This window comes from Equus asinus, chromosome 19 (genome assembly GCF_041296235.1).
Source record: "Equus asinus isolate D_3611 breed Donkey chromosome 19, EquAss-T2T_v2, whole genome shotgun sequence".
Classification (NCBI taxonomy): Eukaryota; Metazoa; Chordata; class Mammalia; order Perissodactyla; family Equidae; genus Equus; species Equus asinus.
This window is the reverse complement of record NC_091808.1, coordinates 10,188,998-10,214,186: the sequence shown is the minus strand read 5'-3', so window position 1 is coordinate 10,214,186 and position 25,189 is coordinate 10,188,998. Positions and strand designations below refer to the sequence as shown.

Sequence of the window (25,189 nt, the reverse complement as noted above, 5' to 3'; positions counted from 1 at the left end):
GTTGGGTAATTATAATTAAGCCTCCTCTTCTACCTCCACCCCCTTTTTGGGGGGAAGCTTGTGCCTTCAGATTTGCTACTATGAACAATATGTTGTATATAAGGCAAGGTCTTCTTTGAATGGTAATCCATTTGAGATGGAGATGATGAGGCATGAAAATAGACCTCATGGATGTGCTTTAGTTATAGATGCAGACGTTGTGTGGGTGTCAAAGTTGTAAAAGCAAACATGATTATGGAATACATAAAAAACATTTCATAATAAGGTGATAAGATCTTCTTCAACTCAAACCCAGATTTTTTTTCATCGATGTTATTATTTTCTAACTTTAGTGAAATCTGATGGAGCAAAAGTTTATTTACAGTCATTTAGATGACCCCAGTCTAGTAGATAGTCTTATCTTGGAACATATATGCAACCATATATCATTTCATAAGATAGGCAAAAAAACATCTTTCTTTTCTGATCCTTTACATCCCCTTACACCCCCCAATAAAACAAACACATAAACATGCAGAATTCTTTTTCAGGGGGAAATCGTTTGTCCTTCATGAGGAGGATGCTGTTGGAGAGGAAGCTCTTGGTAGATTGATGCATCATATAGAAGGGGATGACCTGGAAAATTCTTTACTTTGTTCCAGCAGAGGGGCTGTGCAGACCTCTTTCTATCTGAGAAAGTGATTTCCCCCTCTATGGAAAAAGGCTATGGAGGCAACAAACAAATATGTAAAGCACAGTGTACATTGAGGACAAGGTGATAGTTTTTCCAAGGTTGGGTATGAAGGAGAACTTGAGCAAGAGGGGAGGAAAGAAATGCGATTCTTATACACTTTAGGTAGAAATGGCCATCCAAGACATTCACAGACGTCTAAAATAGGTCACCTATAGCTGGCCAATGGAACTTCATCTTCCGCTGGGAATTTGAGGTCCAGGCCTTTACATTATCTGATGTTGTTGGCTGGTTTGAACTCTCATTCCTTGGGACATTTCATCCACTGGATTTCCTAAAGGGAAACTATTATTTGACCTATTTATTATGTTAAAGACCAGCAGCTGTACCCATTCCCCAGGTGTCAAGAGTTGGTCTAGATTACCCAAGTGAGCTGGCAACTTCCTATCAACAGGATCTACCCTTATCCATGGGTGCGACACCTTTTAGCAACAAGCTGCTGTTGCCTCTATATTTGTGTCTCCCCATGAGCAAGAACAGAAGCTCCCCAAATTGGCAGATCCCAGGATCCATTATTACTCTGTGAGTCTTATGTGACTCTCAGAACCTCTCCTGTTGATGGAGCCCCTTGATTTCTGGGATCTTCAGTGTCACTCTTGGTACCACGTCACAGCTTCCTGGCTCCTGACAAGGGCCACTAAAAGTTTTGGTGACAGCTGCTGTGTTGTAAAATAATCTGATATACTCCTCCAGAGCAATCATTTATTGTACGCTAATATTTTTGCTTCAGAGATAGCAAGTAGTCTCTTCCTAAGCAAAATAATGCTGAGTTATTCACTCATTGAATATGCAGTCATGTATCAATTAGTGATGGGGATGCATTCTTAGAAATGCGTTGTTAGGCAATTTTGTTATTGTGCAAATACCATTGAGTGTACTCACACAAACCTAGATAGTATAGCCTACTACACACCTAGGCTATATGGTACTAATCTCATGAGACCAACATCATATATGCAGTCTGTCATTGACCAAAACGTTGTTATGCAGTGCATGACTATATAATTATTGAGCACATACTAAATGCCCAGAGGCCATTAAAGAAGATTGAAACAATATCCCAGACCTCAAGAATTGCTTCAACTTCATTGTCTAACATGGAAGAAGAACTAATGGGGAGGGGCGGGAGATTCTAGGCCACACAGAGAAGTGGGCAGTGACATGGCCACCTCTCAGGTCATTGTCCAGTGGATCACTCTGTCCTTGGCTGGAGATAAAAGCTGAGGTTGCCTGATCCCAGAGGGGAAGGAGGCCAAGTCATTCTATTGAATATGAGAAAGCAATGTAAGTCCAGTGGGTGGTAATCAGTTACCTCTGAAAAGTCAGCCACCTGGCATCTTGGGATTTGGATGGCAGGGAGAGAAGGGTGAGCTTCTGGAAGAAGAGCCGCAGTACTGGGGACTTGGATGCATTTTATCTTCCTGACTATGCCCTAGAAGAGCTGCCGAAGGTGATGGAGCTCTTCTGTGGGGCATTTGCAAGGATTCCAGGACTCTGGGCTCTGTGGTCTCTGAGCGCTGTTGGTGATGAGGCCTCAGCCTGATACTCTCCTTGCAGCTTCTCTAGGTGGATGACACTTTTTAGTATAGAGAAAGATGCCTGAAGTCCACTGCAAGTAAGAGAACCAGAGGAGTTTCTCCAATTCCATCCGCGAAAACCAGGGCCAGACTCCCTTCATGGCTTCACAATGGCCCACCTTGGTTCTGAAAGCCAGGGATTATAATTACATTGGGCCAAACAGTGGTGCTTTGGCACTTAATTCTCCTAGTAGATATGAAGGTCCGTAAAAACAGGTATGAAGTAAAGGGTAGAATGTGGCTTGAATCCCTCAAAAGATGTATCTTTAAATAAGTGGTGGGTGCAAACATCACATTCAATAATGTCACTCAATCATTCTCTCTTTTCAGCAGACAATACTGAAGTCTCCCAACAATGCCTTAGTAGACCCCTATGTAAGTACTCCCACCTGTAACCCCAGAGTAATCCAGGCCTTCTCCCTCGGTACATTATCTGTGTCATTGCTGCTTTTCCCTGAAGCATGCTCACACACTCAGTGGGAGCATGTTGCTGTGTGTAATGAGCAGAGACTAGTAGATGCATCACCTATACCAGGTAGATGGTTCTGGGGTTGGGTATCTCAGTGTGAAAGCATCCTTTCCATTTGTTCAGTGGAAAACTTCCAATTTCCTCATTTCCCCTTGAAAGTGAGTACGGGAGGCAGAGCTCTAGACCACTGGGGTCTCTAGAGATGGGGCTTGAAGTGGTAGTGGGCGGGGCTGGCCTGCAGATTAGAGATAAGGAGCAAATTTGAGAGTATAACAGCATTTTAAAGAAGGCAAGGGAAGGAAAATCCCAAACATCCACTCTAAGGTGCAGGCAGAGCTAAGATGGTTTTAAGCATCACCCAGAAGGAACAAGCCAGGCCAAGCTGGTGAATTCAAGGTGTGGACCCTGTTGTGAGTCCTGTAGAGAAATGTATGCAGGGCAAGTGGGTCCTTTATGGAGCCCCTGTAGCCATCCGGAGGGAGCCATCAGGGTGCTGAGCTGGTTAGAACTGAAACCATCACCACTTATCAAAACTGAACATTTTTACTCAAACTGGTGCCATGTGTCTGCCTACTTTAAGGTCTGCCAAAATTATAGATGGCTCCACTCTCTAAGGTAAATCATACTTTGATTCCTTTCATTGCAACAAGATGGAGATTTTGAGCAGAGCCACCTTTGCACAACTCCAGGGGGCAGGAATCACATGGGATACTATGCAGTAGTACTGATACATGACATCCCACAGAGGAGGGATAGTCAAATAATTTTACATACACTTTACCTCCAAAGCAATGCCCAACAAGATTTAGATCTTATCCACACTGATTTTGACCCTTGCACAACTGAGGAAGTCTTCAGTCATCTAAGCAGTGCTGGAGTTGAGTGTTTATGTGGCTTTTTTGGGACGGATGTAGACACAGAGGGTCAGGTCTCATAGTCCATGGCCAAGAGTCCATGGGGAGGAGACATCAACCATTCCAGCAAGAGTATCCTCAACCCTGTTAATAATCTTTCCTAGGACAGATATTCCAGGCCAATTCAACATTGATTTATAATATGCCTATGCCTTAATAATCAGACTTTGCTCAGGCTGAATAACTGAGGCCACACACTGGAATCACATGAAGACCCTGGAATAGTACCATTGCCCAGATTCCACCCTAGAGGAAATTCTGCCTTAATCAGTCTGAGCTATGACTTGGACATTAGAATTGTTTAAAAGTCCTCAAGATGATTCTAATACACAAAATTACCCAGTCTATGAATTAATGAAGAATACCAATGCCTGTGCCCCACCCAGACCAAACAATTCAGATCTCTGGCATTGGGAACAGGATGTTAGTATTTTATATATTCTGCCCAGATGATTCTAATGTGCAACTGGCTTGGGAAACAAAGAGCTATAGAAATAAATCTGTTGAAAAGAATATGGATGTGAGATTCTTAAACATTGGTTATGTTTGTTATTTCCTTGTTCTTCTGAGGAGAGGGTCATCACTTTCTGGAGAACGATGATGGTAATTGGTGAGTGTCTACACCGATGAGAAGAAAAATGGCCCCATACCTCCATGCCAGAGCAGTCTCAGTCCCCAGTTGGGGATGTCCTTGAGGAACCCCCAGATCAATGAATCAGAGCACTTGGCAGAGGTGTTCCTTGGGGCCGGCACTTCCTTGTATAAGGCCATTTTTAAAAACAAGAAATAACCAGAATCCCGATTCACCCAACATAAGCATTTTCACCCAAAGCCCAGAACAAGACTCAAAATAATTGTTAATTAGTGACATTTCGTCTTTTATTACTTTCCACTGTAAGAAATTTATTCCATCGTATTAATTCCCAGTATATCAAGCTTGTGCAAGTCAATTTAGTCATTGTGGTGTAGCCAAGTGGATTTAAAACTTTATTTGAGGACATTGTTTTATCTGCAAGGAATAAAATTATTCAGATTCCTATAAAATCATCCTTTGTTGCTAGTCTTTCTGTGTTAGAATCTCTGATCTTATGGATAAAACTTTTCTGGTCTGACACACAGATCCCTCCTCCTGAACTTCCCTGCAGACCATGATTTCTCGTTCCGAAACCTCCACTCCATGCTGTTCCTTCGTAGCTCAGGGAGAAGCATATAAGTGACCACGCAGGTTCACACAAAGGCAGTGAATTCTAGATTCCCATAGTGCTGGCCTTTTGGGGTCTCACATGGGATTGGACATTGTTCTATCTTCTAGCTGGGAAACTCAGATATATGTGAGATGTGCCGGGATGGAGGATGGCTGTTCTGCTGTGATACTTGCTCGAGATCTTTTCATGAGGACTGTCACATCCCGCCTGTGGAAACTCAGAGGTTCGTGCGATGCAGCCCCCGTCCGTCCTATTAGCAATGCTTCTTCTTGCCATGCACACTGCCTTTGCGGTGTTCCTACTTGTGTCTGTATGAGGAAAGAGCAGGGCCGTAGATACGAGTCCAGCAGTGTGATCCAGAGACCTGTTTAACGATGCTGGCACAGGGGCTCCTGTTCTTTGCTCTCCTTGGGGATGCTGAGGCCGGTTATTAGATCCTTTGCCTACATGCTGCTGCTGTGCTTTCCTAGAAATTTTCTAGCATAGACTCCTGTTCACAGGGATCGAAATGCCAGTGGTTTCTATTCTGTGCTTATTCTGAAAAGGCAGGAAACCTGGCCAGGTTCCCTCATCTTGCCACATTCTCAACAGGCTAATGGAAGCCCCAGGCCCCCAGGGGTTAAGGCCCAGTTTCCAAAATTCAGGCCTGGCAGGCAGCTCAGACGGGGAAAGGAGAGCCCACCACTCACCCTGACACCCCCCTCCACCCACGGACTCCCTGCTAATCCCTCAGTGGGAAGAGGGTCATAGGCTCAGACCCCATGTGAGGGGCTTGGGGATGCTGGGAGGTGTCCCCTTCATCTTCCAGCTGTATCCATAAACCATTCCCAAAAGGAGGACAGGGACAGCTGTAGGAACAGTGGCTGTTTTCAGGGGCCTTGCCCTTGCTCACTTATGCTCAACCTCTCAGGAACCCGTGGAGTTGCACCTTCTGCAGGATGAAGGAGTCTTCAGGAAGCCAGCAGTGTCACGGGGAGCCTGAGGTCCTGGAGAGGCAGATGGGGCCTGAGGAGCAGTTGGTGAGTCAGATTCAAACTCCAAGCCTTTTCCTTTCCACACACAGGAACGTTCAAACAGGCAAAGGGTGGGGGGAAGGGAGCCTGCTCTTTGGAGCCATGCCACAACCATGCCGAAACCACACCAGAACTTGTTCACAGAAAAAAATAAGCCATTACATGTCTGTTTCCAAGAGCCATAAATACTCAAGGAAACTTCCGGAAGACTAGTGTAGTCATGCCTCTCTGCCTGGGCATGTGTATGGGCTCCTTCTCCCCGAGCTGCTTTTCATTCACAGCCTCCTTCTTTTGCAGAAATGTGAGTTCCTCCTCCTGACGGTCTATTGCCATTCAGAGAGCTCCTTTTTTGCGAAGATTCCATATTATTATTATGTAAGTAACAACAGAAACCATGATTACAGGCTGCCATGATGATACCTGACCTTGAAATGAGCTCCTGTGGCATTTGTGATCTGAATCCTACGGGAATGAGGGCACGAGCTGTCGCTATCTTTATCTCAATGTAATTCTGCTAGATTTTATGGGAATCCATAGAAGGCAGACATTGAATCATTCCAATAATTCTCCCACTGATTTTTCTTTTCTTTTCTTTTTTTTTTTTTTATACCAGATGAAAGAGGTTTCTGAAAAACTAAAGAATCCCATGTGGTTGGACAAAATCAAGAAGAGACTAAATGAACAGGGCTACCCCCAGGTGGAAGGGTTTGTGCAGGACATGCGCCTCATCTTTCAGAACCACAGGGCATCTTACAAGGTAGGTGGCTCTGCCTGCTTCCATTTCATTTTCTTTCCATTGTGTCGCTCTGCCCTCATTTTCAGGTGCTGGGAAATTTTTCAGTTTCCTTCATCCCGTGACAACCTTGCACAAACAAGGATTCTGGAAGTGAGTGACTTTTTCCATTCAGGACTTAAGCTCACTTTGGCAGAGTAACGGAGTCAGAAGGTGTCCCTGCAAACAGAACCCCGAGCCCCTGACAGCTCGTTCCCCTCTGCAGAGGAGACAGGGGCCCACAGAGAACAGTCAAGTCTTGCTCTAAACTTGAGGAGAAGAGAATGATATCTAAAAGTTCTGGTGTGCTTCTTATCTCTCCCCAAATATACTCACCCCAACTTCTCAGAAATCCCAGACTCCAGATTCCTTTGCATGTGAATGGACCCTATAGTTAACAGGGATCAGCAGAGGGGAATAGAAGTGACACAGGAGAGGAAGACCACCCATAGTACTTAGATACTTCTGTACTATTTGAATGGTTACAAAGAACATAGATTACTTTTCTAACCCTCACTAAAATACCCAACCGCTAAATTAGAGTCCCCAGGTGTGATAATGATTTCCCATTTCGTTCCAATAGTAAGAAATAATCATGCTCTTAGGAAAGAGAAGTTACTCTTAGCTGCATAACCTGGTTAATGTAACTTAGGGTGTTTAAGACAAGAGTCTTGATCATTCTCAATTGCATAGTATCTAACACTGATAATGAGTTTCATTATTTTTTTTTCAGTACAATGACTTTGGCCTAATGGGACTTAGACTGGAGGCGGAATTTGAGAAGAATTTCAAGGAAGTGTTTGCTATTCAGGAAGCAAATGAGAACAGTTCACTGGTGTAGTGGATGCTGGTGGTGCCCCTTTGGGCAGGCTTCTCATCCCCAAGTTGCTGTGAGGGTTGGCTGCTGATGCCACCCCTCCCCAGAATATTGCCTTTGGCCAAATGGACCCACCCTCACCTGCAAGTTACTCCTCCCGGGATTGGAGCCGGGCCCCAGCCCCAAGGTGGAACCAACCATGTGGTGTGACTCATGTTCCTGTGCTCCCCATGGGATCAGGCTGGAGCTAGTCTCCAGCTGTCACCACATCCTTGCTTAGCTTTTCCCACCACACTATCCTGCTTCCCCCACTTCTAAGAGATCTTTCATAATAAATCACTTGCTTAAGAGACTTTACCTCAGCCTCGGCTTCTAGGGAGCCCAACATAAGACAATGGACCTAACAAGCAGGCCCTAAGGATGGGGTTCTGCAGTTGGATCACTGTCTAGCAGATGGTGACAGGTGGAATACTGATGTCCTGGGATGCTGTAACAGTACAGTTGCCAAACTTTCACCTGTAGGAAACTGGATGAGATAAAGCGGAAGAGGTATAGCAGCCGATGCAGTTGTCTGGCATTTACAAAGGGAGAAATGGTAACTGTAAGAACTGTGGATTTGGGTGACTGTTGCTAAGTGCCACTAATGTGTTGAAAAGAGTAAATGGCAGGCTTAAATCTATTAATCACCTCCTAAAGCAAAGAGACCTTCATACCTACAACTAGAAGGCAGATGGTAATGAAGGCCTGGCACAGGCCCTAATTTTAGGCATGGCATAATTTCAGAGATGTCTGCATTCAAGGCTCAGGATGGTCACTTGTGCGAAAGTCAGGGCCCCAATAAAGAAGGAGTGAAGGTCTGAAACTCAGAATGGGGCTTTCTATGCAGATGCACATGAGAACTCTGAACTCCAGATCCCCCTGAACCCACTGGGCCTGCAGAAGAGACTCCTACCCCTTGTTTGAAGACAGATACCTACCTTCCCAACCATCTTGCCTGAATGAAGACTATGTGGAGTCCTCTCAGCATGACCCAGCTGGGCAAGTTCTGGGTTGTCCTGTTGCCAAAGAGAGGGTTTCTACTCCAATGGAGCTCCAGTATTGGCCAACATGGCTCTTTGAGGCTTGGTGTAAGCCACAGTACACACTAGATGAAGTGGAAATAGAGATACCAGATGTGCCAGGGCAGATTATGGAAAAGGGGGATCCAAAGGCCTAGGGAAGTTGGCATAGGTCTGCTTTCCACAACTGGAAAACCCACCCATAAGGTGAACATGTTCCTCAGCAGGCCTCAGAGATGCTAACAAGGTGATAAGGACTGTATTGGTGAGAGGGCACCAGCATCCTTGAGATGCTCAGTGGGGGCTGTCCTCTGTAAGTTGGAATAATATAGGAATGTTTTACAGAACTGGATTCCCTAGTCACAATGGGAATGATAGGATTCCAGAGTAACAGGAGTCAGGTGGCAGCATTTACTTGTCAGAGCAAGATAAAATAATTTCTATGATAGGCAGCAAGGTTAGAATGACAGCCAGGGTGGACTGGCCCATAGATGTTTATGGAGATAGGTAATAGGACACAGTGTTCTTACAGGAAAGACAGATGGGCAGCTAACAAGGACATTGCTTCACATACATAATCAAAAGAGATTAAAAATAGATGGGCAGATGGCTAAGATCAGCTACCCCAATAAAAAGTGAAGAGCCTAGTTTTGAGACCTGAGCCATTTTTTTAGACTCAGAATCTGCTGATGGAAATGAGAGCGTAGAAACAACTCTGCCAATGTACATGTAGTGATTTCCGCAGTTCTTCACCTAAAGCACCTATAGGCATTCGTTCAGGTAAATGTATGTTAGAGAAAGGAAAATACACAGGTCTTTGAAAGGTTGTTGAATGCAGCATCTGAATGATGCTCTTCTGGGGACTCAAAGTACCATCAAGGTTCCTGTTAGAGTAGAGTGTATGGCGGTCAGGTAACGTCCACCTCACAAGGGGTCCAATCAACCCACAGAGCCACCCAGCAGTCATTTCCCCAGTTTCTGAATATAATCAGGACACACATAGCAGTTGGCTGAACTGGTTCCTTAACCTATGAAATAACGACTGTCTTAGGAAAAGCCCAGTGGAAGGCCCTAAAACTGAAGTTTCCCATGATGAAAATAGTAAGTTGAAAGCAATATCATATTCCTGGGCTGGGAAATGACAAAAATTAGTACCACCTGCAAAGACTTAAAAGATGCAGTGGTTGTTACCCTATCACCTCTCCATCGGATTCAGCAGTCTGGTCTCTGCAAAAGCTAGGTGGTTCATGGCGGCAAGATGACTATTAGAAACTTACCCAAATAGTAGCCCCAACTGTAGTCAGTGTGCTGGATGTGGTATCTTAATTAGAGCAGATTAGCATGGACTATGGTACATGTCATGCAACTGTTAACATGGAAAATGTAGTTTAAAAATATCCAGTAAGGGGGCTGACCCCGTGGTGTAGTGGTTAAGTCTGGCACACTCTGCTTCGGTGGTTCAGATCCTGGGCACACACCTACACCACCTGTCAGCCATGCTGTGGCGGTGACCCACATATAAAGTAGAGGAAGATTGGCGTGCATGTTAGCTCAGAGTTAATCTTCCTCAAGCTAAAAAAGAGGAAGGTTGGCAATAAATGGTAGGTTAGGGCTAATCTTCCTCAGCAAAATAATATGTATATATCCAGTAAGATGTAGGATGAGAAGCATTTCACATGCACATGGACCGGACAACAGTACACATGTACTGTCTTGCCCCAGGGCTATGTGAATTCTCCTGCTCTCTGTTGCAATATAGCCTGAAGGGACCTAGCATGTCTGGATGTTTTGCAATACATTACCTTGCTCCACTATATATATATATATATATATACATACATATTAAATTCTTTTATTGAGGTCATATTGGTTTATAACATTGTGTAAATTTCAGATGTACATTATTATGTAGCAGTTTCTCTATAGACTGCATCATGCTCACCACTGATAGTCTAGTTTTTATCCTTTACCACATATGTGCCCCTTTACCCCTTTAACTCTCTCCCTACCCCCTTCCACTCTGATGGCCACTAATCTGATCTCTTTATCCATGTGTTTGTTTATTTGCCACATATGAGTGAAATCATGTGGTGTTTGTCTTTCTCTGGCTTATTTTGCTTAGGATAATACCCTCAAGGTCCATCCATGTGGCAAATGGGACGATTTTCTCTTTTTTATGGCTGAGTAGTATTCCGTTGTATATATATACACCACAGGACCTTTATTCATCCGTTGTTGGGCACTTGGGTTGCTTCCATGTCCTGACTATTGTGAATAGTGCTGCATTGAACATAGAGATACATAAATCTCTTTAAATTGTTGATTTCATGTTCTTTGGATAAATACCCATTAGTGCAATAGGGAGATCATATGATATTTCTGTTTTTAATTTTTTGAGAAATCTTCATGCTGTTTTCCATAGTGGTTGCACCAGTTTGCATTCCTACCAGCAGTGTATGAGCATTCCCTTTGCTCCACATCCTCTCAAACATTTGTTGTTTTTGTCTTGTCAATTATAGCCATTCTGAAGGGTGATAGGTGATATCTCAATGTAGTTTTGATTTGCGTTTCCCTAATGATTAATAATGTTGAACATCTTTTCATGTGCCTGTTGGCCATCCATATATCTTCTTTGGAAAAATGTCTGTTCATATCTTCTGCCCACTTATTGATCAAGTGTTTTGTTGTTGAGTTGTATGAGTTCTTTATATATTTTGGAAGTTAAGCCCTTGTCAGCTACATGATTTGCAAATATTTTTCTCCAAGTTGGTGGGTTGTCTTTTCATTTTGTTCATGTTTTCCTTTGCCTTGCAGAAACTTTTTAGTCAAATGTAGTCTCATTTGTTTATGTTTTCTTTTGTTTCCCTTGCCTGAGTAGACATGGTATTTGAAAAGATGCTACTAAGACCGATGTCAAAGAGTGTACAGCCTATATTTTCTTCTAGGAGTTTTATGGTTTCAGGTCTTACATTCAAGTCTTTAATCCATTTTGAGTTAATTTTTGTGTGTGGTGTAAGATAATGGTCTACTTTCCTTTGTTTGCATATGGCTGTCCAGTTTTCCCAACACCATTTATTGAAGAGACTTTCCTTTTTCCATTGTATGTTGTTGGCTCCTTTGTCAAAGATTAGCTGTCCATAGATGTGAAGTTTTATTTCTGGGCTTTTGGTTCTGTTCCGTTGATCTGTGTGTTTGTTTTTGTGCCAGTACCATGCTGTTTTGATTACTATAGCTTTGTAGTATATTTTGAAGTCAGAGATGGTAATAATTCTAGCTTTATTCTTTTTTCTCAGAATTGCTTTGGCTATTTGGCATCTTTTGATGGTTCATATAAATTTTAGATTCTTTGTTCTATTTCTGTGAAGAATGTCATTGGGATTCTGATTGGGGTTGCATTGAATCTGTAGATTGCTTTAGGTAATATGGACATTTTAAGTATGTTTATTCTTCCAAGCCATGGGCATGGAATATCTTTCCATTTCTTAATGTCCTCTTTGATTTCGTTCAATAATGTCTTATAGTTTTCAGTATACAGGTCTTTCGCCTCCTTGGTTAAATTTATTCCTAGATATTTTAATCTTTTTGTTGTGATTGTAAATGAGATTGTATTCTTGACTTCTCTTTCTGCTGGTTCATTATTACTGAATAGAAGTGCAACTGATTTTTGTATGTTGATTTTTCACCCTGCAACTTTGCTGTAGTTGTGGGTTATTTCTAACAGTTTTTTGGTGTAGTCTTTAGGGTTTTCTATATATATAGAATCACGTCTTCTGTGAACATTGAGAGTTTTACTTCTTCCTTTACTATTTGGATCCCTTTTTTTTCTTTTTCTTGCCTAATTGCTCTGGCCAAAACTTCCAGTACTATGTCGAATAAGAGTGGTGGGAGTGGGCACGTTTGTCTTGTTCATGTTCTCAGAGGGATGGCTTTCAGTCTTTAAGTCTGATGTTGACTGTGGGTTTGTCATATATGGCCTTTATTATGTTGAGGTACTTTTCTTCTGTACTCATTTTATTGAGAGTTTTTACCATAAGTGGATGTTGGATCTTGTCAAATGCTTTCTCTGCATCTATTGAGATAATCATGTGATTCTTATTCCTCATTTTGTTAATGTGGTGCATCACATTGATTGATTTGCAGATGTTGAACCATCCCAGCATCCTTGGAGTAAATCCCACTTGGTCATGGTGTATGATCCTTTTAATGTATTATTGTATTCGATTTGCTAATATCTTGTTGAGGATTTTTGCATCTATGTTCATCAGTGATATTGCCCTGTAACTTTCCTTTTTTGTGTTGTCCTTTTCTGTTTTTCATATCAGAGTAATGTTGGCCACATAGAATAAGTTAGGAGCGTCCCATCTTCTTTGATATTTTAGAATAGTTTGAGAAGGATAGGTGTTAAATCTTCTTTGAGTGTTTGGTAGAATTCACCAGAGAAGCCATCTAGTCTTGGACTGTTGTTTTGGGAGTTTTTGGCTTACTGTTTTGATCTTGTTACCTGTGATTGGTCTATTTAAGTTCTCTATTTCTTCTTGATTCAGTTTTGGAAGGCTGTATGAGTCTAAGAATTTATCCAATTCTTCCAGGTTGTCCAATTTGTTGGCATATAGGTTTTCATAGTATTCTCTTATAATCCTTTGTATTTCTGTGGTATTGTTGTAATTTCTTCTCTTTCATTTTTAATTTTATTTATTTGAGACTTCTCTCTTTTTGTCTTAGTGATTCTGGCTAAGGTTTGTAGAGTTTGTTTATCTTCTCCAAGAACCAACTCTTCGTTTCATTGATCCATTCATTGTTTTTTTTAGTCTCTATTTCATTTATTTCTGCTCTGATTTTTATTGTTTCCCTCCTTCTACTAACTTTGGACTTTGTTCTTTTTCTAGTTCTTTTAGGTGTAGTTTAAGAATACTTATTTGAGACTTTTCTTGTTTGTTGAGGTAGGCCTGTATTGCTATGAATTTCCCTCTTAGCATGACTTTTCCTGCATCCCGTATGAGTTGGTATGTTGCGTTTTCTTCAATTGTCTCCAGGTATTTTTTTATTTCTCCCTTGATTTCTTCATTGGTCCAATAGTTGTTCAGTAGCATGTTGTTTAGTCTCCACATATTTGTGGCTGTCTCAGGCTTTTTCTTGCAGTTTATTTCTAGTTTCATAGCATGATGGTCAGAAAAGATGCTTGCTATGATTTCAATCCTCTTCAATTTATTGAGGCTTGCTTTGTTTCCCAACATATGGCCTACCTTTGAGAATGTTCTAAGTGCACTTGAGAAGAATGTATATTCTGCTGGTTTTGGATGGAATGTTCCACTTATATCTATTAAGTCCATCTGGTCTAGCATTTCATAAGCCCACTGTTTCCTTGTTGGCTTTCCATCTGGATGATCTATCCATTGATTTAAGTGCGGTGTTGAGGTCTCCTACTATTATTGTGTTGCTGTTAATTTCTCCCTTTATGTCTGTTAATAGTTGATTTACATACTTTGGTGTTCCTGAGTTAGATGCATATATGTTCATAAGTGTTATGTTGTCTTGGTGGAATGTCCCTTTTATCATTTTATACTGTCCTTCTTTGTCTTTTTTATCCTGAACTCTGCTTTATCTGACGTAAGTATGGCAACACCCACTTTCTTTTGCTTGCCATTTGCTTGGAGTTTTGTCTTCCATCCCTTCACTCTGAGCCTATGTTTGTCTTTAAAGCTGACATGTGTTTCCTGGAGGCAGCATATTGTTGCATGTTGTTTTTTAAGCCATCCTGCCGCTCTGTGTCTTTTGATTGTAGAATTCAATCCATTTACATTTAGAGTGATTATTGATATATAAGGGCTTAATACTGCCATTTTATGTCTTGTTTTTCAGTTGTTCTATATTTCCATTGTTTCTTTCCCCTGGTATTTCCGACTGCCATTTCAATTTGGTGGTTTTCTCAGTTTTCTCTTCATTTATGATTTGTGACTCTGCTCTGATTTTTTGTATTGTGTTTACCTTGAGGTTTCTATAAAAGATCTCATAGATGAGCTAGTCCATTTTCTGACAGCCTCTTCTCTCCATTAGCCTAAGCAAGTTTCATCCCTCTCCCTTCTCCTTCAGAGTTATTGTTGTAACAAATTATTCTTTTTTGTGTTTTGATTTTGTGGACTAAATTGAAGTGTTTATGGTAATTTTTAATGTTTTCTTTCCCTTTATCTTTTATGTTATAATTAAGTGTTTGCTAACCTATTCTTATAGAGAGCTGCAATTTTCTGACTTTGTCTATTTATCTCCTTGCTCAAGGTTTTGTAAACCTTTGCTTTTTTGTTTCAGGTAGGAGAGCTCCTTTCATCATTTCTTCTAAGGCAGGTCTAGTGGCAATGAACTTCCTCAGCTTTTGCTTATCTGGGAGAGTTTTTATTTCTCCATTATTTTTGAAGGATAATTTCACTGGATAGAGTATTCTTGGCTGATGGTTTTTGTCTTTTAGTATTTTTAATATATCATTCCATTCTCCCCTAGCCTGTTAGGTTTCTACTGAGAAATATGCTGAACACCTGATAGTGGTTCCTTTGTAGGTTATTTTCTTCTTCCTTTCTGCCTTTAATATTTTTTCTTTGTCATTGAGTTTTGATGATTTTAATATTGTTATGTCTTGGAGAAGGTCCTTTTTGCATTGATGTAATTAGGAGTTCTATTGGCTTCATGTACTTGTATGTCCAGTTCTTTCCCCATGTTTGGGAAGTTCTCAGCTATTAGTTCTTTGAAGAAGCTCTCTGGTCGTTTCCCCTCTCCTCTCCCTCTGGGATACCTATAACCCTTAGGCTACTTTTCCTAATTGAGTCTAATATTTCTCAAATAATTTCTTCATTTAAAAAAAAATCTTAGTTCTCTCTCCTCCTGCACCAGAAGCATATCTAGGTTTCTATCTTCAAGGTCACCAATTCTCTCTTCCATAAGATCTACTCTATTTTTTATGCTTTCTACGTTATTTTTTATCTCATTCATTGTGTTCTTCATACCAAGAATTTCTGTTTGGCTTTATTTTTTAGAGCTTCAACCTCTGGTGAAGTATTCCTTCTGTTCAGTAACTTTATTCCTGGGCTCCTTAAACTCATTCCTTGTGAGTCATTGAGTTTCTTTCTGATAGCTCTTTTGAATTCTCTGTCAGATTGTAGTCTTCTGTGACTTCAGGTTTGGTTTCTGGAGAGAGTCATTTTCCTTCTGTTCTTCAGTGTTACTGTAGGTTTTCATGCTGTTTGATGAGTTGATCCTCTGCTGGTACATTTGTGGTAGTAATCACCTTTACTTATTTGGGTACAGCTTTGGTTACTTTGGTTCTGGTCACCTGGGTCTTGTATTCTTCCATCTGCTCTCTGTGGTCTCTGATGCTGCTGTCCAGTTCACCACCTGTACTGCTGTTTCTGGGTTGTCTTGGGGTGCTTGTTGCAGTTGTCACTGTCATTGGTGGGAGACTGGGGACCCGGGGACTTGCATATAGACCCCACTGCTGGTGAAGCTGGTGTTGGGATTGCCGCCTCTGGGGGCTGCGTCATTGGTTCTGCTGTGGTTCTTGTTGCTTCTGGTCACAAATTTCACCTGCCACCCAGGCGGGGTGCAAGGGCTGTGTTTTCTTTTCCCACCCTATCTGCTCATAGCTATGCCAGTCGGCCACTCTGCGTTTGTGTGGCCTGGGTTGCAGCTACATGGCAGGCTCAGCAAGATGAGCCTCTGCCATTTGGTGGGCAGCATTCATGCCAGTGAGGCCACCACAGCAATGTGGGTGCTCCCATAGGCTGGGCTTCCACTGCTCCACAAGCATTCACATGTAGGCCAGGCTGCCCCCGCTTCCACTCACAGTCTTGCTAGCTGCAGTGTGAGGATCCACAACCTAGATCACTGCCACTGGGGAGGGAGATGGTGCCATTTCCACTGCTCCCTGGGGGTCCAGTCCACCTGCTTTCAGGTGTATAGCTGCATGGATCTCTCAGGCATCCTCTTGTGCTGTGTAGGGAATCCTCTGTTGTTAGTGGATGTCTGTTTAGTTGTAACTTAGAGGGGAGAGACAAAGGGGACACTTCACTCCACCATGATGCTGATGTCACTCTGCTTCCACTATATTGATGACTGTATTGATAGGGGTTCTCCAGAGAAACAGATCTAATAGTTCCAGAAGCAGAACCATATATGTCTATGGGGAGGACTTATTATGTGGAATTACCTTATGTGATTATGGAGGCTGAGAAGTCCCACAATATACCATCTGCAAGCCAGAGACCCAGTAAACTGAGGTGTAATTCCAGCCCAAGTCTGGAGGCCCAAGAACCAAAGGAGCCGATGGTATAAATCCCAGTGCAAGAGCAGTAGGAGACCCATGTCCCAGGTCAACAGGGCAGGCGTGAAAAGAACAAATTTCCTTTTCTCCACTCTTTGACCTACTCAGGCTCTTGACAGACTGGGTGATGCCCACCCACATTGGGGAGGGCAATCTACTTTACTGATGCAAATGCTAATCTCATCCAGAAACATCCTCAAAGATATGCCCAGAAATAATGTTTAATCTGGGCCTCCCCCACCATGACCCAGTCAATTTGACACATGAAATTGACCATCACAGTGACTTGCTCTCATGGGAAGAAGTGTTGAGTATTCTGAAAGCTGGACTAAGTCACATGCATTCCAGATGATGAGAAAGAAACCCTACGAAGACTCAGAGACATGCCATATAGGTTTTTAGGGGTTCAGGGTCTGCAGCAAATCAAGATATTCCCTCCAAAGCTCCAAGCTATTGTTCCTTGCATCTCCTACTCCTAAGAAGCACAATGCTTGAGAGTCCTCTCCAGGTAAGGTGAATATGCATGGTTGACAACTTGATGAAAATGATTCTAGGCTTTGTAATGTGCATAGAGGGGGAGGGCACAGGGGAATGATTATACCATTTTAATAATAAAATGGATTCTAATCATCGTTTTCCACTTAATAGTATATAATGGCCATTGTTAAATGTCAGTAAATACAGTTCTATATCATCCCTATATAGCTTTTATTTTTCATCAGGTCTCCATTGCACTTGGCTCCTATTGATTACTTTGGTGTTGTGAACAATGCTAATTTGTTCTGAGAGACAGCAGAGCCTAGAGGACAGAGAACAGGCCCTGCAGTTAGTCTGTGTAGGTGGAAACCCAGCTCCCCATGTACTGGCTGTGTGTCCTTGGGGAAGTTACCTACCCTCCCTCATGCAGTGGTTTCATCTATAAAATGGAGATACTAGAAGTACCTAGTTCACTGGATCATTGTTAGGATTAATGAGTTAATATTTGTTATGCACTTAGAAAGTGCCTGAACCTGAAAGCAATAAGGAAATAAGCTAAGAAAACTTACACACAAACGTCCTCGTATCAATTAGGGCTCTTTGCCAGCAAGACCAACTTTATCTAGATTAGCCGAAAAGAGACTTCATGGATGAGATGCACAGTGACTCACAGAAAGGATAAAAGGGTGGCCACTGAGACCGCAAACAGCCCCAGAACCAGAGAGGGAACCAGAGCAACTCCAGGAATTCACATCAGGAACAACTGAGTCATCTCATTAAGGAGCTGCCACAGAATGAATGTTATGCAATGGGTTTTTTTAACTCCTTAACAAACATCACTCCAGAGTCCAACTCCCCAAAGAGAGTCCGGCTGGCCTGGCTTGTTCAAGGGCCAGCATCTTGATCAGCAGTCTCTCTACTCCTGCACACAAAGGGGAGAAGTCATCCAGCCAAAGAGATCCGAGGTCTGTTAGGAAAGGGAGGAGGAGGCTGGATGCCCAAGGAAACATGCTGATGTATGGAACCCACCCGGGGGTCTTCCAGAGGTGGGACCTGCTGTCTAACAGGAGGAATGGGGCCCAGAGTCCAAGCCCAGCCATAGGGACCTCGGAGCCTGGGGGTTCCTTCATGGAGCAGGTTGACTGTGTTCCCACTGCTCTGTGCTGTGGAGATAAAGGCTGAGTTGGTCATCATTCTAGAAGGGAGGGCATCCACCCCATCCCACTGGACAGCCAAGGGCAAGGAAGGTCACTAAGCCTATCACCCTTGTCAGCCCTGTTTACCAGGACTCAGATGTGGGCTGTTTCTTGCGATGCTGGGCTGCTGGGCTGTGGTCTTAGCTAAGAGAGTGTGCCTGTGTCTGGGAGCAGCAGGAGGGCCTGGTGCCCCTGATGTCCTGGGGCTCTTGGTAACAACCCCTCAGCCTGAATCTCCCAGTGCGGCTCCTCTGGACGTCAGCACACGCCCTGCTCTGCTGTGCTGGAGAGAAGCGCCTTCTGCCTGGGAGGAGGGGACTGGACCTCCCCACGCTCTCCGTGTAAACTGGGTGGGGAGATGACCCTGAAATGCTTCATAAGGCCCCAGATCAGAGTCCAGGAACCGAAACTGTCTGGTTTTATGTCCTATTAGGCCGAGCTCTCACACACACACAGTTGGGTGGACTTTCTTCTCCAGTTACATGTATAAGGAAGTTAGAGCAGGAAGGAGGCAGAGGGAAAGCTGTGGCCCTAATCCTTTGGAAAGAGACAGATGTATAGACAAGTCCTTGAAGCAAAAACCAGGTTCAATGCTGACTGCTCACTACTCTCCTTTAACAAAAAATATTTATGTATTTTTAGGCTACTTGGCAACAACTCATATGTCTCATCTGTATAGAATGTTGTAAGTATTAACTCCAACTGAAATTCTAGAATAATCTGTGTCTTTTCGCCAGGCGTATTATTTGCTTTTATTTTGTTTCTTGAAATAAGCCCACTCTAAATAGGTGTGTATTTGTGCTCCCATGAGCACAAAAGTACAAACTGCGCATAGTTCCGGCTTGTGCATCTCCTGATGAAGGTGTGCTTTCTGTTTGATCCACTGCACAGTAGCTTCTTTCTTCCTTGAGCAGGGGGTCAGGGGGCTCCGGAACCACTGGGGTCTCCAGAAGCAGGGCTGGGTATGGGAGTGACAGGGCTGGTCTGCTGCTTAGGGGTGAGGACAAAGAGCTCTGCTTTAGATGCGCAGGAGTGAGCCCCTAACCAACCGGCCTCTCACAGAAACTCTGGACCATTCTCAAAGAACAACTGTCTGGGGCTTCTGGAAAGGGAACAAGAGCAGGCTGACTTTGGAGGAAAGTCAAAACTCAGGGGAAGCAGCCAGAGTGAAATGTTCCCTGTTTATTATAAGCCCGGCTCTGAGAGCAGCCCCAGACTAGTATGGGGAGACCCAAACTTTGGCAGAAAGCCCACCTTCTTTCCGGTCAGCAGAGCCAGGGAAGAAGCCCAAGGCTTTACAGGGAGCAAGGGTGGGGGGAATCCCAGAAAGGAGATAGTCACAGAGGAACCCCAATTTCTGTGTATAACCCTCCATGTCTCCTCCACTTGAGTTCCAAACCAAGTGACAGGAAAAAGGCGAGACAGATGGGGATCAAAATACCAACTTTCTTCCTGATAAAAGAGGGATTGGGGGTCGTGGTTTAGATGTGTAACAAAAAAGGGATCCTTAAAACTGAACCCCAGAACTGGGCTTACGCACATGGCCTCAGGCTGCTTCAATCAACCACAGCCCCGCAGGCCCCTGTCCCTGTGCACTTGACCTTGGAGGAGCCGACAGAGCCCTGGCCTCTCTAGGCAGGATGAGCCCAGGGAGACCCACCAAGGAGCAGACTCACCCCTTCCACTGGACCCCCAACCAGAGAGTCTCCCTAGGGAAGAGAGGGGCCAGGGGGACCAGGCGAGTCCCGTTGATTGATGTGCCACCCCCGGAAGGGGACATTGCAGTGGGGCCTGGGTGTCCCCACTTAGGTCCCAGCCACCACGGTCCCTTCCGTTTCTGCATCCACGCAGGGTACCCAGGGTCTGGTCCTCTTGCCCCAGTGGCTGCTGTTGCTGCTGCTGCCACTTCCTCAGGTCTTTCAATTCTCAGGTCCAGGATGCTAGTGCTTCATCTCAGGGACAAACCTCCAGTCCCCACAGGGCTCTCCCAGGGTGCAGACTCAGCCCCACTACTGAATCTGAGAGGAAGCTGCTCCGAGTGAAGCTGATGAAGTCTGTCCCCTTGGTCAGTCCTCCGCCCCCTGGTCCCTCCTCAATTTCAGCCTCTCTTGCTTTCCAGGTTTCAGGTCCCAGAGCCCAGCTACTCCTATGACAGCAAAAGTGGTCTCTGTTCTCAGTGCTCCTTGTAGCCGTGGAGAATGCCTCAAACATCCCCTTATTTCCCTGAAGTCAGTCCAGCAGGACTTTTAGGAGCTCCACCTGCTTCTTAAGTTGGCTCTGTCCTTTCCTTAACCCAGGCAGGCCTGACACTGTTTCCTGGTCAAAGAAACTTTGCTTTCCCCACAGAGGCCTCCTGATTCCTCATAAACCACCGCTGCTCTTGCAGAGCGTGGTGCGTGCCCAGCTTTCTCCAGCCCCAAAGGAGCATCTCCCCCCCTTCAGCCAGGAGCAGCCCCAGCGTGGGAGTGCCCTCCCCAGGAGGGCGGGCGTCTGCGGATTTCCCACCCAGCCAGCTCCTAGTTGGCATCTTGGTGACCCTAAGCAGACCCATGGAAAAGCTGGCACATTTATGCCAACACGCAGCACTATGGGTGCCTGGGTCAGCCTGCTGCCCAGGGACAGAGAAGGAGAGAGACGGGATACTGGAAAAGTATGGTGTCATCTGTGCCAGGCTGTGTCTGGGCCACATGCCCCATGGAGGCCAGGAGCAGAGGACAGTTGTACCCAACAGAGGTTTAGCTTACCAGCCCTTCCACTCCACAGAGTGAGAGGGGGAGAGAGAGAGAGAGAGGTCCAGGTGTGTGTAGCAACTGGAACACACAGGCCTTGCCCACAGGTAAAGACGTCTCATCAGTGTCCTGGAATCTGTTCCAACCAGGTTGATGTCCACTCCTTTGGGAGTAAGAAAGAACGGAAGTGAAGAGAGGGAAGAAAACTTGCCCTGTATCTTCAAATGTAATTGGGAGAGCCCTTATTAACAGCCAGAGGAAGCAGGATTCAGCGGAACGTAACGTGGAAACCATCGCCCTAGATGATGCCTGCTTCTCCAGCTTTGTGTCTGCATGCTGGGACCTAACTCGGTCAGGTCCAGGCTCTCCCACTGGCCAGAGAGATTGAAGTTCCTGTCTTTCCCTCTCCCTCACAGCCACGTCGATAAGGGGAAGGGGCAGGCACAGAGTTCTCCCCACCCCATGTAAACTGACACCCTCTCAGAAGGCAGAAGCAACTGAGGAAGGCGGGGGGGGGGGGGGGGGGGGGGGGGGGGGGGGGGGGGGGGCTGGGGGGGGGGGGGGGGGGGGCGGGGGGGGGGGAGTCCACACACAGGTTTTTGGTGTTTCTTCAAGAACAAGTGACTCCTGGGGGCTGGCCCGGCTCCTCCTTCCCAGGCCCTCCAGGCCCTGGCAGTCACTGCTCATCCTCCATTCCCGCTGCCACGTCATGACTAATGCTGGCTGAGCGCACGGTGAAGCTGCGGGAGGAGGGAGACACCGTCTGCACGGCACGCTGAGATGCTTTCACTTTTGTTTTCCCCATTTGGGCGGAGCTCTCTCTGGCTGAGTCGGTTTACAGATTTCTCGCAGGATTTCTTCTGGGGATGCTGGAGGGATAGGACGCCAAGCTCCAGGGCCAGGCAGGGCCCGGGGGCGGGAAGATGGCCGGTGCCGGCAGCGACTTCAGCGCCAGGTCAGTCTTTACCCCCCTTTCGTTTACCTTTCTCTCTGGCCACGCTGCTGCTTCAGAGGCTGCTGTTTAGACACTAAACTAAACCTGTTCTCTAGACCTGCTTTACAAGAACGCTCACGTGCAATATAATGAAATGCAGGCACATGTAATGAGGACATCGGAGTTTAAAACTGCAGCAGGCCGCCTGCTGGTGTGAGTCCGGTTGCCACAAGGCACGTGACTGTTGTTTTATAACTACCGCTCTGCTGTCAGGCCTATCTGAAGTCAGCTGTCCTTTATGAGGCTTTGTGGCAAGATTTCTTCTTCCTCGCGACCTCTGAATCCTCTCATTTTCCTCAAACCTCCTCCACCTTCACATCGGTCATTTCAAGGAAGGGAGTTTAGAGAATATAAAATTCAGGGTAAACCCCTGACTTCTTTTCAAACACTGGGTGCTGGGGTCTCGTACCTGTTCCGTGTGCCAGCCTCGGTCAGCTCCGGGCCTGTTCCTGTCTCTGGCTGGGAGTCTGGGCTCTTCCTCCACTGATCTTGATGGAAGAAAGTAAAAGGAAGAGAAAGGCCCAAGATGCCAAAGACTAGTGCAGGCTGGGTGTTTTCATTTTTACTTTGATTTTTTGTTCTAAAACGGGTTATACTTCTGACAAGGAAAATGGTAGAAATCTTATCTTTTTCTCTAGTATTGGCTGATAAATAACATTACTTAATATTTTTAATCTGTTGATTTTTTAATACAACAGAAATGCATTACTTTCTTGTTCATAAAATTTCAAGTGACATGGAAGTATATAGAGGGAAAAATCTTGTTCACCACCCACCCCCCAGCAGCTTCCACACCTCGTCCTGCTAAGGGTTGTAGGCATAACCTTCTTGATCTTATCTATTCATTTCCATATATAGCTCATTTTCCTAAATACATAATTTGTGTGCTTGTATTTAATAAATGGGACTATATTGTATATGCTGTTCTGCATTTTACATTTTCACTTATTTTAATATTAAAAATATTCGCGATCTTTTCACTTTAATAAACATATTGATCCACCTCATTCTTTCAACAGCTACATACTTCTCTGTGGAATCAATACAACATCATTTTTACAGCATATCCCCCTCTATTGACTGACATTTGTTATCTTCAGTTTTTCACTTTTACCAAAAAGCTGTCATAATAGCGATTATATATTTGTTTGTGTTTACGCACATATATGTGTTCGTCTTGTGTTAAAAACCAAAATGTGGAATTGTTGAGACAAAGAGTACTAATATGTAATTGTTCATAGATCATTCAAAGTTGCCTTCCTAGTGACTGAACCAATACAATCCCCCCTCCAATGACAAATGAGACAAGTCCTCTCCCCACACTCATTTTTGCAAAAGTGGTAGATAAAGAGATGCATCTTGCTAATTTGCATTTTCTAACTACTTGGGTGGTTGAACACATTTTCGTGTCTATTGGCCATTTAAATTTCCTCTTCTGTGAATTGGTGTTTTATTTTTTGCCAGTGTTATTCAGTTGAGGTGATTGTCCTGTCTTTAATGATAAGGGAGAATTTACTACATTTTCTGAAAGTTATCAATATACTTTCCTTGTCTTTTAATTTTGCTTCTGGTGACTTCAATCTTATTAAAGCTTGAAATTTAGAGTATAGACTTATTATAGTATTGATTTTATGAGGTAGATGCACTCTTATTATGAATAAATAATGTGATGCAGAAAGTTATGAGTAAATAAGGTGATGGAGAAAGATGATGAATTCCATGCACATTGTCTTTAAACACAGTTCTTGTGTTCTTCAGGGTGGCAGATTCGATTCTGTCTTTACTTCGGGGAAGGTTTCTTCTCTAATATCTCTGAAACCTTTCATTTTTCAATTTTGGGACAAAATAATTCTTCCACTGGCACAACTTTAGTCCTCACGACTTTCATCTGCTCACTAATCTTTTCATCCCTTTTGTTTTTTGTTTTGTCTTCATAATGGGTGTCTCAAACTTTTCTTCCATGACAATTATTTAATTTTCAGTAGTTTTGTTTATCTCGTTATTTCTAATTTTTAAAGTTTATTGTGTTTATTTTAGGGGGCATCTTAATTTGTTTCTACAGCTCTGCAAGCTCCACTTTTTTTGGATATTTCTCGAACAATTACTTCATTTTTAATTTTTTTTTTTAAGATTTTTAATTTTTTTCCTTTTTCTCCCCAAAGACCCCAGGTACATAGTTGTATATTCTTTGTTGTGGGTCCTTCTAGTTGTGGCACGTGGGACGCTGCCTCAGCGTGGTTTGATGAGCAGTGCCATGTCCGCACCCAGGATTCAAACCAACGAAACACTGGGCCGCCTGCAGCGGAGCGCGCGAACTTAGCCACTTGGCCACGGGGCCAGCCCCCATTTTTAATTTTTTTTAGCTCATTATTTTTTAGCTCACTAATTGTGTTCTTCATATCTAGAATTTCTATTTGGTTTTTTTTCTTAGAGTTTCAATCTCTTGGTGAAGTGTTCCTTCTGCTCATTAATTTTATTCATGAGCTCACTGAACTGTCTTTCTGAGTTTTCCTGTAACTCATTAAGTTTTTTTATGACAACTATTTGGACTTCTCTGTCATTTGGATTGTAAATTTCCGTGACTTCAGGGTTGGTTTCTGGAGATGCCATTTTCCTTCTGCTCTGAAGTGTTACTGTAGTTTTTCGTGGTGTTTGATGAACTGATCCTTTCCCAGACATTTGTGATAGTGTCAGGCCACAGATTCTACCTGCCACTGCTGGGGGGGTAGGAATCGTGTTTTCTTATCCCACTCTGTCTGCTGGAAGCTGTTCCAGTATGGCTGGTCTGCATTTGTGTTCTGGCCACAGCTGCTTGGCAGCTGACTCACGCACTGGCGGGTGGGGCCTCTGTGCTCTGTTGATGGATTGCTCTGGTGTGGGACTGCTGCGTTTGGCAGGGGACCAGCCCAGCTGGTGCACTAGGTGGGAGAGGA

The 25,189-nt window shown here is 43.9% G+C and overlaps 2 protein-coding genes and 1 long non-coding RNA gene across 53 annotated transcripts in view; all 3 read left to right on the top strand.

Moving 5' to 3' along the window:
* The window catches only part of LOC106827877 (nuclear body protein SP140-like), a 72,433-nt gene extending 64,257 nt beyond the window's left edge, over window positions 1-8,176 (top strand). For 42 of the 50 annotated variants that reach the window (XM_070489497.1, XM_070489483.1, XM_070489464.1 and 39 more), the window contains 6 exons: window positions 2,638-2,682; window positions 5,003-5,118; window positions 5,806-5,914; window positions 6,206-6,283; window positions 6,522-6,665; window positions 7,414-8,176. In XM_070489497.1, coding sequence (XP_070345598.1) covers window positions 2,638-2,682; window positions 5,003-5,118; window positions 5,806-5,914; window positions 6,206-6,283; window positions 6,522-6,665; window positions 7,414-7,521 — 600 coding nt within the window. In that variant the 3' untranslated portion in view covers window positions 7,522-8,176. The remainder of the gene's footprint in view (window positions 1-2,637; window positions 2,683-5,002; window positions 5,119-5,805; window positions 5,915-6,205; window positions 6,284-6,521; window positions 6,666-7,413) is intronic. The other 8 variants (XM_070489465.1, XM_070489461.1, XM_070489488.1 and 5 more) reach the window with 1 other exon arrangement.
* A 9,060-nt stretch (window positions 8,177-17,236) lies between these two features.
* LOC139041044 (uncharacterized) lies at window positions 17,237-21,549 on the top strand. The gene is made up of 3 exons (XR_011495521.1): window positions 17,237-17,368; window positions 19,176-19,218; window positions 21,412-21,549. It is a non-coding gene; the product is annotated as an uncharacterized lncRNA (long non-coding RNA).
* Window positions 21,550-21,802: 253 nt separating this feature from the next.
* LOC106827879 (nuclear body protein SP140-like protein) overlaps window positions 21,803-25,189 on the top strand; it is a 61,645-nt gene continuing 58,258 nt past the window's right edge. For both annotated transcript variants that reach the window (XM_044751233.2, XM_014836038.3), the window contains exon 1: window positions 21,803-22,217. In XM_044751233.2, the coding sequence (XP_044607168.1) occupies window positions 22,186-22,217 (32 nt within the window). In that variant the 5' untranslated portion in view covers window positions 21,803-22,185. The remainder of the gene's footprint in view (window positions 22,218-25,189) is intronic.